General features: G+C 27.3%; 1 protein-coding gene across 2 annotated transcripts; it reads right to left on the reverse strand.

The window, feature by feature from the left end:
• Positions 1-5,520: 5,520 nt before the first annotated feature.
• LOC107438449 (protein hook homolog) lies at positions 5,521-14,710 on the reverse strand. Of its 2 annotated transcripts, XM_071185305.1 has the most exons (3): positions 14,464-14,710; positions 11,925-12,018; positions 5,521-8,233 (listed from the first exon to the last, which is right to left on the reverse strand). In XM_071185305.1, exon 3 carries the CDS (start codon positions 8,102-8,104, stop codon positions 5,912-5,914), a length of 2,193 nt encoding a protein of 730 aa, XP_071041406.1. In that variant the 5' UTR covers positions 8,105-8,233; positions 11,925-12,018; positions 14,464-14,710; the 3' UTR covers positions 5,521-5,911. The 2 variants fall into 2 exon arrangements, with proteins under 2 accessions (XP_071041406.1, XP_015906233.2); XM_016050747.4 differs by lacking the exon at positions 11,925-12,018.
• Between the last annotated feature and the right edge of the window lie 172 nt (positions 14,711-14,882).

The following is a 14,882-nucleotide window of genomic DNA, read 5'->3' on the forward strand; positions in this document are numbered from 1 at the left end:
CTCTCAGTGACTCAAAAGGGCGACTTTATGCTAATTAATTACGGTGAACTAAGTTATAGGAACACACAAAACGTACTTTTTCTGAATAGATATACCCTTTTTTTTTTTTTTAATGGATTTGGATTTTTGAATATAAAAATATGGCTCGTAGTCGCAATTTAGAGAATGTCTTGAAAAATTTTTGCCCGCAAATATAAAATTCGTTTGTTTAAATACAAACCCTCCATAATTTGAGATTTGTATGAAATATTTTTCTAGTGGTAATGAACTAAAGCAAAAATATTGAAATAAATAGGATTTCAATAAAACGTTTGTCAAAACCTTTGGCCAAGGTTAAAACTTACGAACATGAGCAATTGTCTATCTGACCATTTATAAAGCAGTCTAAAGATTTATTAGTAGTGGTGAACAAAATTCTTCTAATTCTCATTTATTTAAAGATTTATAAATATCTTTGCTATTTATCAAGAAAAATATTTACTGAAGCTATGGAAACTCCGTAGTTGTTGGAGAGTATGCAAATAATTCTACAAAAAAAAATTTTTTTTTGATAAGAGTTGAAAAAATATTGAATTTTAATGTATACAAATTTTTATATAATTTGAAATAACAAAATATGAAATTTTAGCGAAATTAGTTGAATAGTTTCTGAGTAATAAAATTTCAAAAAAGCTATATTTTTAAAATTCTATTTTTAGAACAATCAAATTTCGTTCAAGTTTTGTATTTTATCATTTACAATTGCTTTGTAAAAAAATTGCGTAAAAATTTGTGCACCTTGCAATTTAAAAATTTTCAGCCCTTATTAAATAAAATGATAAAAAAAAACCCAGTTAAAATATTTATTTACGTGGTAATTTCTCTGGATAAACTAAATTTATAAATATGAGAAATTTTTTTTTACTGATTCGCTTGAAAAACTTCCGAGGTATCGCGAAACACGTAAAAAGTTAAATTAACATAAAGGTTCCCGAACTTCCGATCACTAATCTAACTAAACTGGCTGGACCATATTCTCCGAGTTAGGGAACATATCATTAAATACAAGGAAAACAGAATATTTAAATTTTAGAACTGTTATTTTCGATTAAATTTTAAAATTCATAATAGAACTATTTTTTTTTGCAATTATTTATGAGCTGTTTACAAACATAAATAAGTACTATCTTTACATATACGTAGCAAAGTTTCTTCGTGAAATAATGTTGGACTCCCTCAAATTTCTGATTCAATACTAGCTAAGCTACTTAAAGAGGAAACAAAGTAAAATTTTAAAAAATTTAAAAAAAAAAAATGTATTATTTGATAGCTTATTCCTTTAAGATTATTGTATCCAAATTTTGAATTGATTTTCGAAAAAATGTGACATTTATGATCATGTGAACTTGTTGGCTTAGTTGATAAATGGATTTGCTCACTATCAACACATTTTAGTAGAATACTATTATAAATATTTTTTTTTTTAAATTATTTAAGAAAAATAATTAATTGTACTTTCAAGATAAACAGTTGAAGTTGCAACTATTTTAACTGTAATAGTTTTTAATGAAGTTTGAAAAGCGTTATCGACAGTTATGGGACAATTAGAAATAAATGCTCTAAAACAGTGATTCTCAACCTTTTTTTTTGTTGCGGCACACTTTTAACGATTTCAAAATTTGACGGCACACAATGAAAAAAATTAGATTAAAAGTTGTTTAATTACCCATTTTACACTGTGTTAAGTAGTTTGTGATAATAATTTTGAATGTGAAATAAAATAATATGTACTACAAAAAGCACATTTATTAAGGGATTAATTATTTCTTTCGACTAATTTTTTATTAGTTAGTAACAGTTATTTAGTTTCTTGCTAGTTATTAATTGTTAGCTTGTTTTCTATAGTTATTAACTGTTATTTTTTTGTGATTACTTATTAACTAGTTTTTTTTGCTAATTATTAATTGTTAGCTTAATTTTTGTTAGTTATCATTTGTTTTTTAGTTATCCTTTGTTAATTTGTTTATTAATTGCATAACTTTTTTATTTTATTTCTAATGGCAAGGCAAAAGGTACAAATAGAAAGATGAAATAAATAACGAATACAAATGTACGTAGGATACAAAAGAAAGAAGACCGAAGTCATTGCCTTAAAAGTTCTCTTGCTTCCCAATATCTTGAGGACTCACTGTGTCCATGAAGGGCCCCACATAGTTAATTGCATAACTTACTTTAATGATTAGCTCTTACACTATTTTTTAAAATTGTGTGTCATATACAATTTAAATTCTTCCATCTTGTTTTAAAATTGTCAGAGACAAGACAATCGCCGACAAAGATGTTCACGTGGTTAAAGCGTGAAAAAATTATAAAAAAGTATATATATACACCACTTTTCTTTAATTTAAACTTTACTCATAATAAATAAAAGCATTATAATTTTTATTGTATCATTTCTAATATTTGGCGGCATACCAAAGTGCCGCGGCACAGTGGTTGAGAATCACTGCTCTAAAAGAGGACAGCAGAATTTTGGTTGTTACTCTAAAAACATATGAGATGGTATATCGACAAGAAAAAGCACTTGAGACTGCTGAAAATGGAGAAGCGTCTTATGGATCTGGTATTGATGCATTATGAGCAATTGCAAAATTTTATATATTAATATGGAGTATTGTATTGGTCAAAGCTTTAAACGCAATTTACTCGAAACTGTTTCTCTTACTTTCTGCGATCTCTAAATAGTACAATTTTCAATCGATTAAATTTTGCATTATATAATATGTGTTCACAATAAATATAATTATCGTTGCATGTAGGGATTTTTTAATCCCTACAAAAATATAACTCATTTTTTAATTTTTTTCAGAACAGTCATTTGAAGTCCTACTGGCAACGAAAACTGCATTATGCAGTTTTTTTAAAAAAAAAATCAGAACTGAATCAAATTTGGGTAATTTTTTTTCAAACCTATGAGGAAAGGAAGTTATAGATAAAATATGTAATCCCACTTGTTGCAAAATTCATGTAAAAAAAAATATTTTTACAGAATTCTACTAGTCCACCTAAAGCAATTTTCTTCCAACTACCACGTATTATTAGAATAAAATATATCGAATAATTGTATTTACTATTACAATCAAATAAATAAAGTCTCACCTGCATGCCTTCACTTGGACGAAATTTAAATCTACTCTAACATTGCATTTGATAACTAACAAAAGATGAGATAATGAAAGGGAGGAAAATTTTTTAGCTTACCAGAAAATTGACCCTGCTTTTAAGGGGTAAGAAAGTAGTATGGATGATAAGACACACTTCAAACACTGATAAGATTTGAATAGAATAATGTAGCTGTACTATTAAGTGATAAGAATATTAATATAAATTATTAACTTTCAGCAATCACCTTTAAAATGACAGGGGTGATTGTGAGCCAAAGTCAAAATTCCGGAAAATTTCTTAAATAAAAAAAAACAGTTTAAATTGAAAAAAATTTAAGCAAGTTTTTTTTCCTTCCTTTTTCTCAATATTTCTTAGTTTACTTAAAATATATTTAAAATTTTACACATACCTATGATGACCTGGAGAAGTAATTAAAATTTACAAATATGTCTCTCTTTCTTGAGTTTATGATTATAACAACTATTTACTGATAAAAAATGAATATTAATCATGAATATAGGCTTATAAAGTATCTCTCTGGCTCTCCCTTACAAACAAATAAAATAAACTGTGTTTTTAAGTTCCACCTTTGAAAACTTGATTTCCGGAAACTTCTGTGATCAATGATTTTTTGAAACTTTCGGATCACTGTTAGCGAAAAATCCGGATTTTTTCCGGAACACAATCTGCCCTGAAATGATGATTCAAAATAATAAGTATAAACCCCAACGCAAAAAGGTTTGAACTAATTAGTACAATTCGGCGTATTTCCTGGTAATGTTCTTTAAAAAAAAAACCTTGTTTTATTTCATTAATCACTAAGGGAGTGGAATTTGCAAATATTGCAGAAAATTCTAAACCCATGTCAAGCAGTGTGACTTAAGAATTTTTTACAGTAATACTTCGATAAACATTGCTGAAACTTAAAAAATTATTCCAACTTTTTTTTTTTCTCAAGTCAAAACCATAAAATGAAATGAATAATGTTTACATGAATGTTGTAAGATCAAATGGTAGTATCGATGAATTTGTCACAACGTTGAAGATGTAATTAAATGAAGGAATGTTGCCGAAAAATCACTTATACACTACTTTTACTGCATTAGCAACATGCATCCCTTATCGTTTAAAGCTTTCTTTCATTATTTTTTTGTTGAGTTTATCAACCCAAACACAAGGAGCAAATAATCATAGGATAAGTATTAGGTTGGAGCATATGGAATGTCGGATATTCTTTAGTTCGGAGTTTAGTAGAACGTTGTCTCCCTGTGTTGTTTATGCTTTTGACATAATCTCGTTAATAGTTGTACTGCCTTTCCATTGTCAGAGTCTCATTATAACAAAAAAGATTTTCTCAAAAGTATTTCATTTGTTATTTGTCTTAAATTTCGTGAGGGTATGAATTCAATCGATGTACTAGTACTTAAAAAAAAAAATTTATTTGAGCATAAACTTAATAATGCTGCACGCAGTTTAGGCATTTCGGAGAGAATATTTACAGAAAAAGGTAGCATTGGTTTAAAAAATTTCAATCTGGTGATTTATCCCAACAAAATAAACCACGTGAAAGACCAGCTGAACCCCCCAAAATAACGTCAGAGAAAAATGATGCGCTGAAACCATTGGAAGAATCAATCTAATTTATAACTACAACGAAACTTGCTACCAGAATGAAAGTTAACTATACAGCAATATTGAGACACCTTTCTAAAATTGGCAACGGGAAAACGATTATTACCGCACAAACTAAACAAGCTGGATTGGTTGAACATATGTTCAATCTTACTTTTCATTGACAGCCTATTCACAGAATCTTTCCCAAATCGACCTTCATTTTTGTGTTAAACATTTAGCTTCAGAATTCTAAAGATCGTAATTCTTTTTAAGACCAGCAACTATGCATTGAAATCTCGTAAGGGAAAGTGTGTTAAAGCAAATAGAATAAACACCTTTTGAAAGAAGATATCCAGTTTTATAATATTTACATAATCTGACATTTAATACATATCAACCTAACATAATAAACATAGAGTATAAATCATTATTTACAAATTAAGTCTTATGTTCAACTGCAATAATTATTTCTTTTTTAACTGTCAATTGAATAATGGTTCATATTATACATACATATTTTAAAAAAAAAATTTAAATGCTGGATTTCAGGAGTTTTTGGTTTAAAAGAAAAAAAAAAAATGCTGAAGCAAAGAATGTACAAAAGAGGAAGCTTATAAGGTTCTTTTGGTTGATAGGACATCTCTGTTTTTCGATTTATTACCAGTAGAATAAGTAAAGTTATTTTCTAGAAGAATACCCATAGCAATTATTTTAAAACAAAACAAGTTAGAATGATGTATGCAAACTAAAAAGACAAACAAATTATTATGCAAAACATTTATTTTAAAATTGAATCAATACAAAAAAATATACACACTAAACAATATACAGCAGCTGTAATACTACAATTGCTGTATATATATATTTTTTGCATTTATATATATACAATATATAAATATCAGGAAAAAGATTTTCAATCTTTTTTACTTTTTTTAAAACAATTTTAATAAAAAAGAAAATGTAACAAAAAAGAAATTAATTACATGATAAACAAGACCATTGAGCAGTGCAAACCTTTATCCATTTAAAGTTTGGCACAAGATATTTTCAAAAACTGAGTAAAAACAATTATCACAGAACAATCTATCTCAAACCAGATCATTCAATAAAATATGGCAATATAAAGGGGAGGGGGAAAGATAAAAAAAAAACATCATCTAAGTAAATATTCCTCAGATGTAATGCTAGACATAGGAGAAAGTCCATTTGAGACTGTTTCAGGAAAATATGCGCTTATTTTAGTCTGCAAAGATTTAATCAATGCCTGGCGTTTTGAGACAGACTTTTTAAGAGTTTGTAGCTCACTCGAGCATTTAGTCCATATTTGCAAGTTAGCCTTTCTAACCTTTTCTGCTGCAATTAATTGTTCTTTAAGATGCTGCGTTTTTATTTTAGAGAGCATATAGGAACGTTTCCTTTTTTCTACTTCCTTTTCAGTAGTGCTCATAAGAACTTTTTCTTTTTCACAATTGTCTTTCGCTATATGGATTTTCTTTTTTAATAAAATCAAATTAGGATCTTCAGTGACTTTCTTCACCTCCAATTGGGAGCTTTGTACGAAAGGATCTTTATTTTTAGCAAGAATTTTAATCAATGAATTGTACTCTTCCTGTTGCGCTTTAGACAAACACGATAAAGCATCGGATGTTCCATTTATATTGGGAGGATTCTTTTTTTCATCGGACTGTAGTCTTGCATTACTTATCAATGCTTCTAAGCTAGCAACAGCAGGATTTTTTTCAGGCTGTTTAGCCTGAAAATCCTCCTCCTGATCAGAATCATCAGAGGAAGTTTCATTATTAAGAGAAATTACAATACGCTCTTGAGGTAAAGAAATAATATTTGGAACTGAACTAGCAACAGATTGAACATTATTCAATTTTACTTTAATATCAGCTTTTCTAACAGATGGATTAACATTGCTTGTCAAATTAGGTTTTTTGTAAGAGGAAACGGTTCTAGATTTTGTTACAAAAGGAGTTTCTTTTAGGTCAGTATCTTTTAATATGCTTACAGTCCTTTCATCTTTCAGACCTTCATCTACATCTGTGTCCCTATTAATATTAACTATTCTTTCATTACAATTATCTGATTTTAATTTCACAACCCTTGTTTCTTTAGGAATTACATTTTTAAACTTATCATTAACTAAGAGTGCATCGCTACTTAAAATATTTTCCTTCTTTAGCACAGTTTCACTATTTTGACGCATAGATTTCATGTTTGCAATCAATTCAGCTCGCAAGAGTTCTTCTTCAAATTCATCGTCCAATTGACTAGGAGGTAAACGGGATTTATCAATTTCAAAGTTTGTGTACAAGTCATTATTTACCTTTTGATTAAATACCTCATTATGAAAGTTTTGATAAGTTTCTTCAGTGATATTTTGAAGGAAACCATTCACAACTTTATCTACTTGATTTATGCTGGAATCTTGATTTAGCTCACTGAAGTATGTTGGTGTAGTATCAATTGTAAAGAGATCCCCTATTTTATCAAAATTTTCGGATTCATTATCTACATCCATGTCAACTATTTCATAATTGTCCGAATCAATAGCGGCAGGTAATTCGGATTCGGAGCAGATATTTTTTGACGAACTATCTTCTGAAGAAATTTCCGGAACCGTTGCGGATCTTTTTAAACAAGTGGCAAGTGCCAGTCTTCTCAACTCTTCTTCATCCTCATCATCAGTAATATCAATTACTTCTACAGCAGGTGGAAGATTTTCACATTTTAACTTTGACTTTAAATTCTCATTTTTCTCACTCGAGTTTTTGTTAAACTGTTTTTCATTTGCAGAACTACAGGGGTCATTAAAATTACTAATATTTTTTAGTTTATTCTGGCCATTTGGTAATTTTTTGTACTCTGATAAAAACTTAGGATAATTACTATTTACAACTTTGTGTTTTGCAGTTAACGATTTAGAAGTATCTTCATTTAAGACCTTTCTGGGGGGACTTGTATAATTTTTGAATGCACATTTTACTACAGGTACTTTTTTGTGACTATAGGGTGACACTTCATTATCAGAATTAACTTCTATTATTTTTTCTCTATTGAAATGACAGTTAGAATGCCTTATGGAATCATGTTTGTGACATGTTTTATGATGTTTCATAGATTGTTTTGCATGAGAATGAAAATTAGATTTATTACTTTTCCTTTTATGGTGCTCAGTAGTGTGTTTGCAGTTCTTTTTCCTATGTCTAGATCTGAGTTTTTTGTCATTTATTACATAACGACGTGGTAAAGGCTTAAGTTTCTTTTGTACAATAGGTTCAGGAACTATATCATCAGCAATTTCCCCCTCCTCAAGATCGTCAAACAACATTTCATTCATGTTAAGAAATTAATACTTAATATTTGAGACATAAAGAATGCATGGTTATAAAAAATCAAGAAAAATTTGCATTAATTACTAAATAACAGACTATCAGAAGGAAACATATCTTGATTTCCAATGAAATGCCTAAAAAAGAAAAGGTAAAAGTAAATATAATGCCACATATATTTTTTTTTTACAGAAACAAGTATAGGTCGATGAGGGTAATTGTGCAAAACTATTGTAATCTATTTTACTTTTAAATGCTCTGAGACAGAATCATTATTTTACACTTAATGTTTTATTTTTTACCTTATCCGAAAGTTATGGTTTCATTTCTTACTTTCGGAAAAAAAAAAAAAAACTTCGGCAGATAAGTTGTCCAGTTGTTAGGGCAAAGAAGTTCCTTGTAAAGGATAAAAATATGTTCCACATAAAAACCAGTTATCGTTGAAAGGTTTTTTATTGCACATTACAGAAGTTACATCTGACTTTTTACACTTAAGTAAATATGAATGCATGCATTTTATGTTTTACGTTCACAATTGCTTTCAACATTTTTAAAAGATAAGGGACTAAAAATAGACAACATTTACTAGAATAGGGAATTGTGATATGCGTTCGCAATTAACAGGATAATGTGCACTAATCCCCAGAGTTTGATGCAGGTTAAAATTTGCCCAACATTAAAAATGATTAAAGGGAAGATTTAAAAATTATCTGACACTTTTAGGGGTAGAATTATGAAAGTGGATAATTGTAAACAATATGAATTATTCTTAGTTCACTAATAATACCCACCACAGCAACCCTTGATTATTTAACAATCTCTTCAAAGGAACCCACATGTATCCGGGGGAAAAAAAAGGCGATTATGACCACTATCTGGGTAATTGTGAATTTCAAATAAATCTGTTTAAGGCTGGTGGAAAACATTTAATATCAAATAAATTGCTTGAAATATTCAGAATTTTATATTACTAATCTAATTTCATTTTAGTAGCTCTTTTTGTTTAGTTATAAATTGTCATTTTTTGTCAAGTACCCTGAAGTGCAACAAGAAATACCCACATTGACAAAAAATAATTATCTTAAAGCCAGTAACATTAAAAAAAAAAGGATAATTTTTTTCCCTTAGAAAAACAAAAATAATTCAAAAAATATTAATGACAAAAAGAATGTCCAAATAAACACATGAAAAGTTCTTTTTTCTTTTCTCAACATTAAAATATAAGAATGAAACAAACAACAAACCATACAAAAAGTTATAACTGATTAAAGTTAATCTTTTAGGAAACAAATTTCTGTTTTCAATGATTGGTGCTTCTTTTATGAGGTTCTATTTGTTTATAGTGGTGCTTTTTTCCATGCTTCTTTTACAGTTTAGTATTTTTTATGATTCTTAATAAAAAAAAAATTAAAAAAAAAAGAATTTATAGTGATTAAAAAAGAAAATCAGAGGGAAAAAAAAAAAAAAAAAAAACTAGAATGTTTTTCGGTATATATACACACATGCTATAGTATATTTGAACAGAGGAAAAAAACAATTAAAAATCTTTTATAATCTGCTTTGAAATTTTTTCATTTGTCTGCACCTTTAAAAACAAATTTTAGGAAATAGTCAATCAGAAATAAATTTAAAAAACAATGCGAAATTCGCACATCTACATATAGTGAGAATTTCTGACTCTAAATTGATTCCTTAGTATAAACATAGAATGAAAAAAGTTTAAAAAGAAATAGACAATTATAGATATTTTCATGTATCAATAAATTATTTCACAACTATATCGTATATAATCAAGTAAAGAATAAATGTATAAAAAAAATAATAAACAAATGACAAGAAAACTTAATACTTTGGATTCTGAAAACAAAAATCATTAAAATTAACTAAAAAATTAAACCATTGTTTTCAATAAAAAGACATTTAAAAGCTTTCAAAGAAATGAAGACAATGCTTTCACTACAATTTGATGGACAAGAGGAAATAAAATTACAGCTCAAAAATTTTAAGTTAATCTTTAACAGCACTTCCCAAAAAAGAATTTTGACAGTAAAAATGCTAAGTTTTTTTTTCTTAAGATAACCTATAATAAGATCAACAACTTTGAACAATTGAATTTCGTAATTTGTACTAGAATTATTAAGATAAAAAATCCTTCAAAATTTCCACTCTTTCAATTCTTAAAATCTATTATTTTAAAATCCTCACTTCATTGAAATTGGGATGTTCTAAGAAGACATAAAAATCAGAAACATCTGGACAAAAAGCTAAAAATTAGGACAAAATATTTTTATCAGAAAATCAAGATAAAAAAAAAAATAATAATAAAAACAGTTGAGCTCAATTAAGGCTTTCAGTGAATGTGTCAATTTTTAAAGAATTAAGAAAGCTAAAATTTGAAATGGGCCAGAAAAGTGGAGAGGCATAGAGAAAAACTAGATCTACCATTAAAAATGATCAAATTACTCCTAACTTAACAAGAAGTAAAATTACACAGATTTTAAATCTGATAATATACATATAGAACAGTTGTTAAATGTGTGTAACAAAAAAAAAAAAAAAAAAACTAAATTCATTCAGTTTTTTACAAAAACTAATATATTTTCTAATTTACAATAATATCTAGTTATTCACTATATAACGAAGAAATGAAACGTCAAAATCAAACTTAATTATGATTCTGAAATGTTTAATATTTATCATGAATACTCATTTTCATTTCTTATAGCTCAGAAATTGTAAATGTAATTCTTTATAAAGAAGTACAAGTATATAACAATATAACATTAAAAAAACCTTTTAGAAGTTAAAACAAATACATGAATACATTTTTTTATAAAGTTAATCATTTTTGAGAAAAATAGTTAAATTTTTCATTACAATCTACATACAAAATCCTAGGGAAAAAAATGTTACTTGTTTTTGAGTTTTTTTTTTAAAAAAAAATTGGAAGGAAAAAGACAGATTAAAATATGAATACATATAATATATATATATAGGCAAAGTAGACAGAACATTGTCTTAGGTTAGTGTTTCACTTCTTATTAAATGAATAAGTACACTCGGAATATCAAATAAATGAAATAAAAATACTGAAAATATATTAGGATATCAACTGAGATATAACGTACTAGGTATTTATTCATAAAACTTATAATGTGCATTAAAAACTGAAATAAAGAAAGAAAAAAAAAAAAAAGAAAATTACAACTGGAAATTCCAAGTGCATTTTAAGAACACTTTCAAAGTTTTTTTTTTTCCTTAAAATTTTTTTTTTAACTCTGATATACTGATATATACAATCCAGTCTCCAAAGAAAATAGTTATTACAAATCATTGATAGTTGTCTTACATTATGAAATTTAAGGGCCTCTAAAATACACAATTTTATTCACAGAAAGAATATTTAAATAAAAGAGCAAGGAACTATAATGAGAAATTTACACAACCACTTAAATATATGGAACTTGGATAGTGCCCACGAATAATCCAATTTCCTAGAGAGAGAAATTCCTCCAAAAACATGGTTTATACAGAAGGGCTTATTGTGAGCCCAACTCAAAAATCCTGAAAATTTCTTGAATAAAATCATTCATGACGCATTTCAAAAAATTAATGTTTTTAGAAATTTAAATCATTGCTATTTTCACAACAGGAATTCTAAATAAATTATATGCAGCATAATTTAAATTAATAATTATGTATAACATCATTTTTATCTTTAATCACATTGTTTATTCTACTAGAAAAAATCTTTACAACTGAAAGAGAAATTAAAGTATAAATTCTAGTTCTCATATTTTTAAACAAAATATACAAGAATTTTCATACATAATGTGATCGATGATTTCTTGAAACCTCTGGATCTTGGATTTCCAAATCGCGGTTAGCGAAAAATCCATTTTTTTCCGGAGCACAATCATCTCTGACACAGAGATAAGAAAAAAATCAAAGAAATAAAATTTTTTAAAGATTTGATATATAATATGTTAAAATATTTTTTATGCATTGGGAACTACTATAAAAAAAAATATTGCCCTGTTTAAAGAAAAAAAACCCATTTTATATAAAATTTAAATGAAGTTTCATTCTTAACTTTCATAAAATTTATCACATGCACAAAATACACTATTTCAAGAAAAAAAAATTTAATTGGAATTTGAAAACACTCGTTTAAAAATCAATAATGCAGGAAACAAATATTAACTTATTGTGACTCAAGTATTTTGAAACAAATTTTATTATTATTTAATTTATATTTACTATTATTGAAGTCTATTTTTCTTAAATTTTTGATAAACTCTAAACTTTAACTTTTTCTTAATGATAATGGCATTTCGGGAATTGTTGCAACAAATTTACACAGAGGTTTTAAAATCTCTATATTATAATGTGACATGATAACATACCATAAATTTGGAATCACAAATTTGAGTAATTATTTTTTGACCATTCCAATTAGCAACAATTCCACCATAAATTCACTTGGTTTGTCAATCTTTATTTTGGCAGCTATTACTACAGATTTCCACATGATCTTTAAAATTTCAAAGTTCTAATACAATATTGATTCTGTGCACCACGAAATACGTATTTAATCACATTTAGACCCATTCAATTAGCAACCAGAAATCTACATAGTTAATCAATAGTTATTGTGTCAGCATTGATACAGATTTCTACAAGATTTTTAAAATCTTGAAATTATTATAATGTAAAAAAGTTTAAAATCAGGCTTGCGAACAAACGCTTTTTGACACGGCTGATTAGCGATCATTCCACCATAAATTTTGCCAATTCGATTTGACAATTTTTTACCAGTTAAAGTGGATTTTTACATGGTTTTTAAAAACTCTACATTATAATACAATATTATTTCATCCTCCAGCTAACTTCGAGTGGTGCATTTATCGAATCACTTTTATAAAGGAACGAATCAATTGTAACCACAAGGCATTATTGATAGCATTTTTGGCACGGTTTTTAAAAAACTTGATTTATAAATACTACATTATTTTGTACAGCGAATTTGGAAGCACGCATTTGAAGCATCACTTTCTGATACACTGGATTTATTTTAATTTTGTTGTCCACTACTTTGTCAATTATACTTTTTACAGTTATTTTTATGGATTTTCATATACTTTTTAAAATTTTAATTTCTTTGTTGATATAAAATTGATACAATTCACGAACTTTGAATTCTAATAAACACTTCATGACACGCTTTAGTTGTGACAATCCCAATTTAAATCCTCAAATTTATCACAACGAGTAAGTTGTGTGCATGTCAATACTGAGTGCGTGTTTTTTTGGCGTACACGCTATTCATTTTATGTAAAGACATGCAAAAAATAGATTTTTCCCACTGTGGTAAATTGCAGCTGTAATCGCAAAACTTTAGATTTCACTTCCGTGGTATGTAAATTTTCTGTTCATGTAAAAGTGGAAACCAAATTAAAAAAAAAATTTAAAAGTGGAAATTAGAGGATTCTCATCGGCGTATTGGTTACAAAATCTCAGTATAACAATAATCTAAGAAGTTTCTAAGGGACATTTTGTAAATCTAAATAATTCTAAGTATTCTTCAGAGACTTTTATTCCAAGGAATTTCAAATGAGTATAGGGACTCTGTGGTACAATTAGTTGTTTTTGAAACTGTTTATTGAAAATAGCAGCCAGTCTAAAGTTAATTTCTATTAAACTACATTATTTTTATGCATTAGAAGTAGATTTCAGATCCTTAAATTCTGATCTAGAAATATAAATTAATTGCTGTGAATCTATTCACTATTACAAGTTAATTTATATACATTCACATTCTATTATCAATACTCTGCAATCAGTGCAAAACTGCAAGCTTGTTAAACAATTTAACTGCAACATAGTGAAACTCTGATGAATATCTTCGCATTACATCTCATCTCATTACAAAGATAAGAACCAGGAAAATGAGAATTATTATTCTTTGGAATCTTCGAAAGAAAAAAAAACACAGAATTTTTTTTAAAGTTAACAAATTGGTATTCCTGAAACAGACGTAAATTAGTGAATCACTAGATACACAATGAAAAATATATCACTGGTTTAATAAACAAAATTTTGGTGCAATAGACTATTTAAATGTTAATGCATGTGACAAAAAAAGATAATTTTTAAAACCAAATGTACTATCATCTTCACATTAGTATAAAACTTTTTTGAAGGAAACATAACTAATTATCACAGTTTGCTCAGACAAATAAAAGAGAGGTTATTATTTAATTAACAATGCATCAGGAAAAAATAATAAAGTGGATCAAGTGATATTGCGTAACTGATATGAAAGATGAGATTAATCATAAAGAAATGGTAGGTTTCAAAGCGATACCTCGAAGTTTCTTGATATTAATAAAAATTCAAATTGAATATAGCAGAAATAAACCACAAGTAATTGATGGAAGGCAATATTGATATTTTAAGCTTAAATTAAAAATATCCAACAAACTACTCTTATGACTTGACACCCCTCCACTTGGAAAGAAGTGCACATTCTACAAATTCAACTATTGAGTTTATTTAGTTCGTATTTAGTAGCTGATGAACGAAAATTACGAACGGGTATAGGTGAAACTTTCTAGTGTATAACATACATATAATTTTTAAACACCCATTTTAGACATTTTAACGTTGCCAATAATTCTTCAGGTATTTTTTTTTAAATTTCTCACTCCTTTTCGATTTTGATTTTGATGTTAGAAAAAAATATTTTTGAGAGAAAAGAAACAAACTGGTTCAAAAAATAAATTA

The sequence above is a fragment of the Parasteatoda tepidariorum genome, chromosome 9, assembly GCF_043381705.1.
Source record: "Parasteatoda tepidariorum isolate YZ-2023 chromosome 9, CAS_Ptep_4.0, whole genome shotgun sequence".
Classification (NCBI taxonomy): Eukaryota; Metazoa; Arthropoda; class Arachnida; order Araneae; family Theridiidae; genus Parasteatoda; species Parasteatoda tepidariorum.

Coding starts and splice junctions, on each gene's coding strand:
- LOC107438449 (XM_016050747.4), bottom strand. CDS start 8,104: ATGAATGAAATGTTGTTTGACGATCTTGAGGAGGGGGAAATTGCTGAT.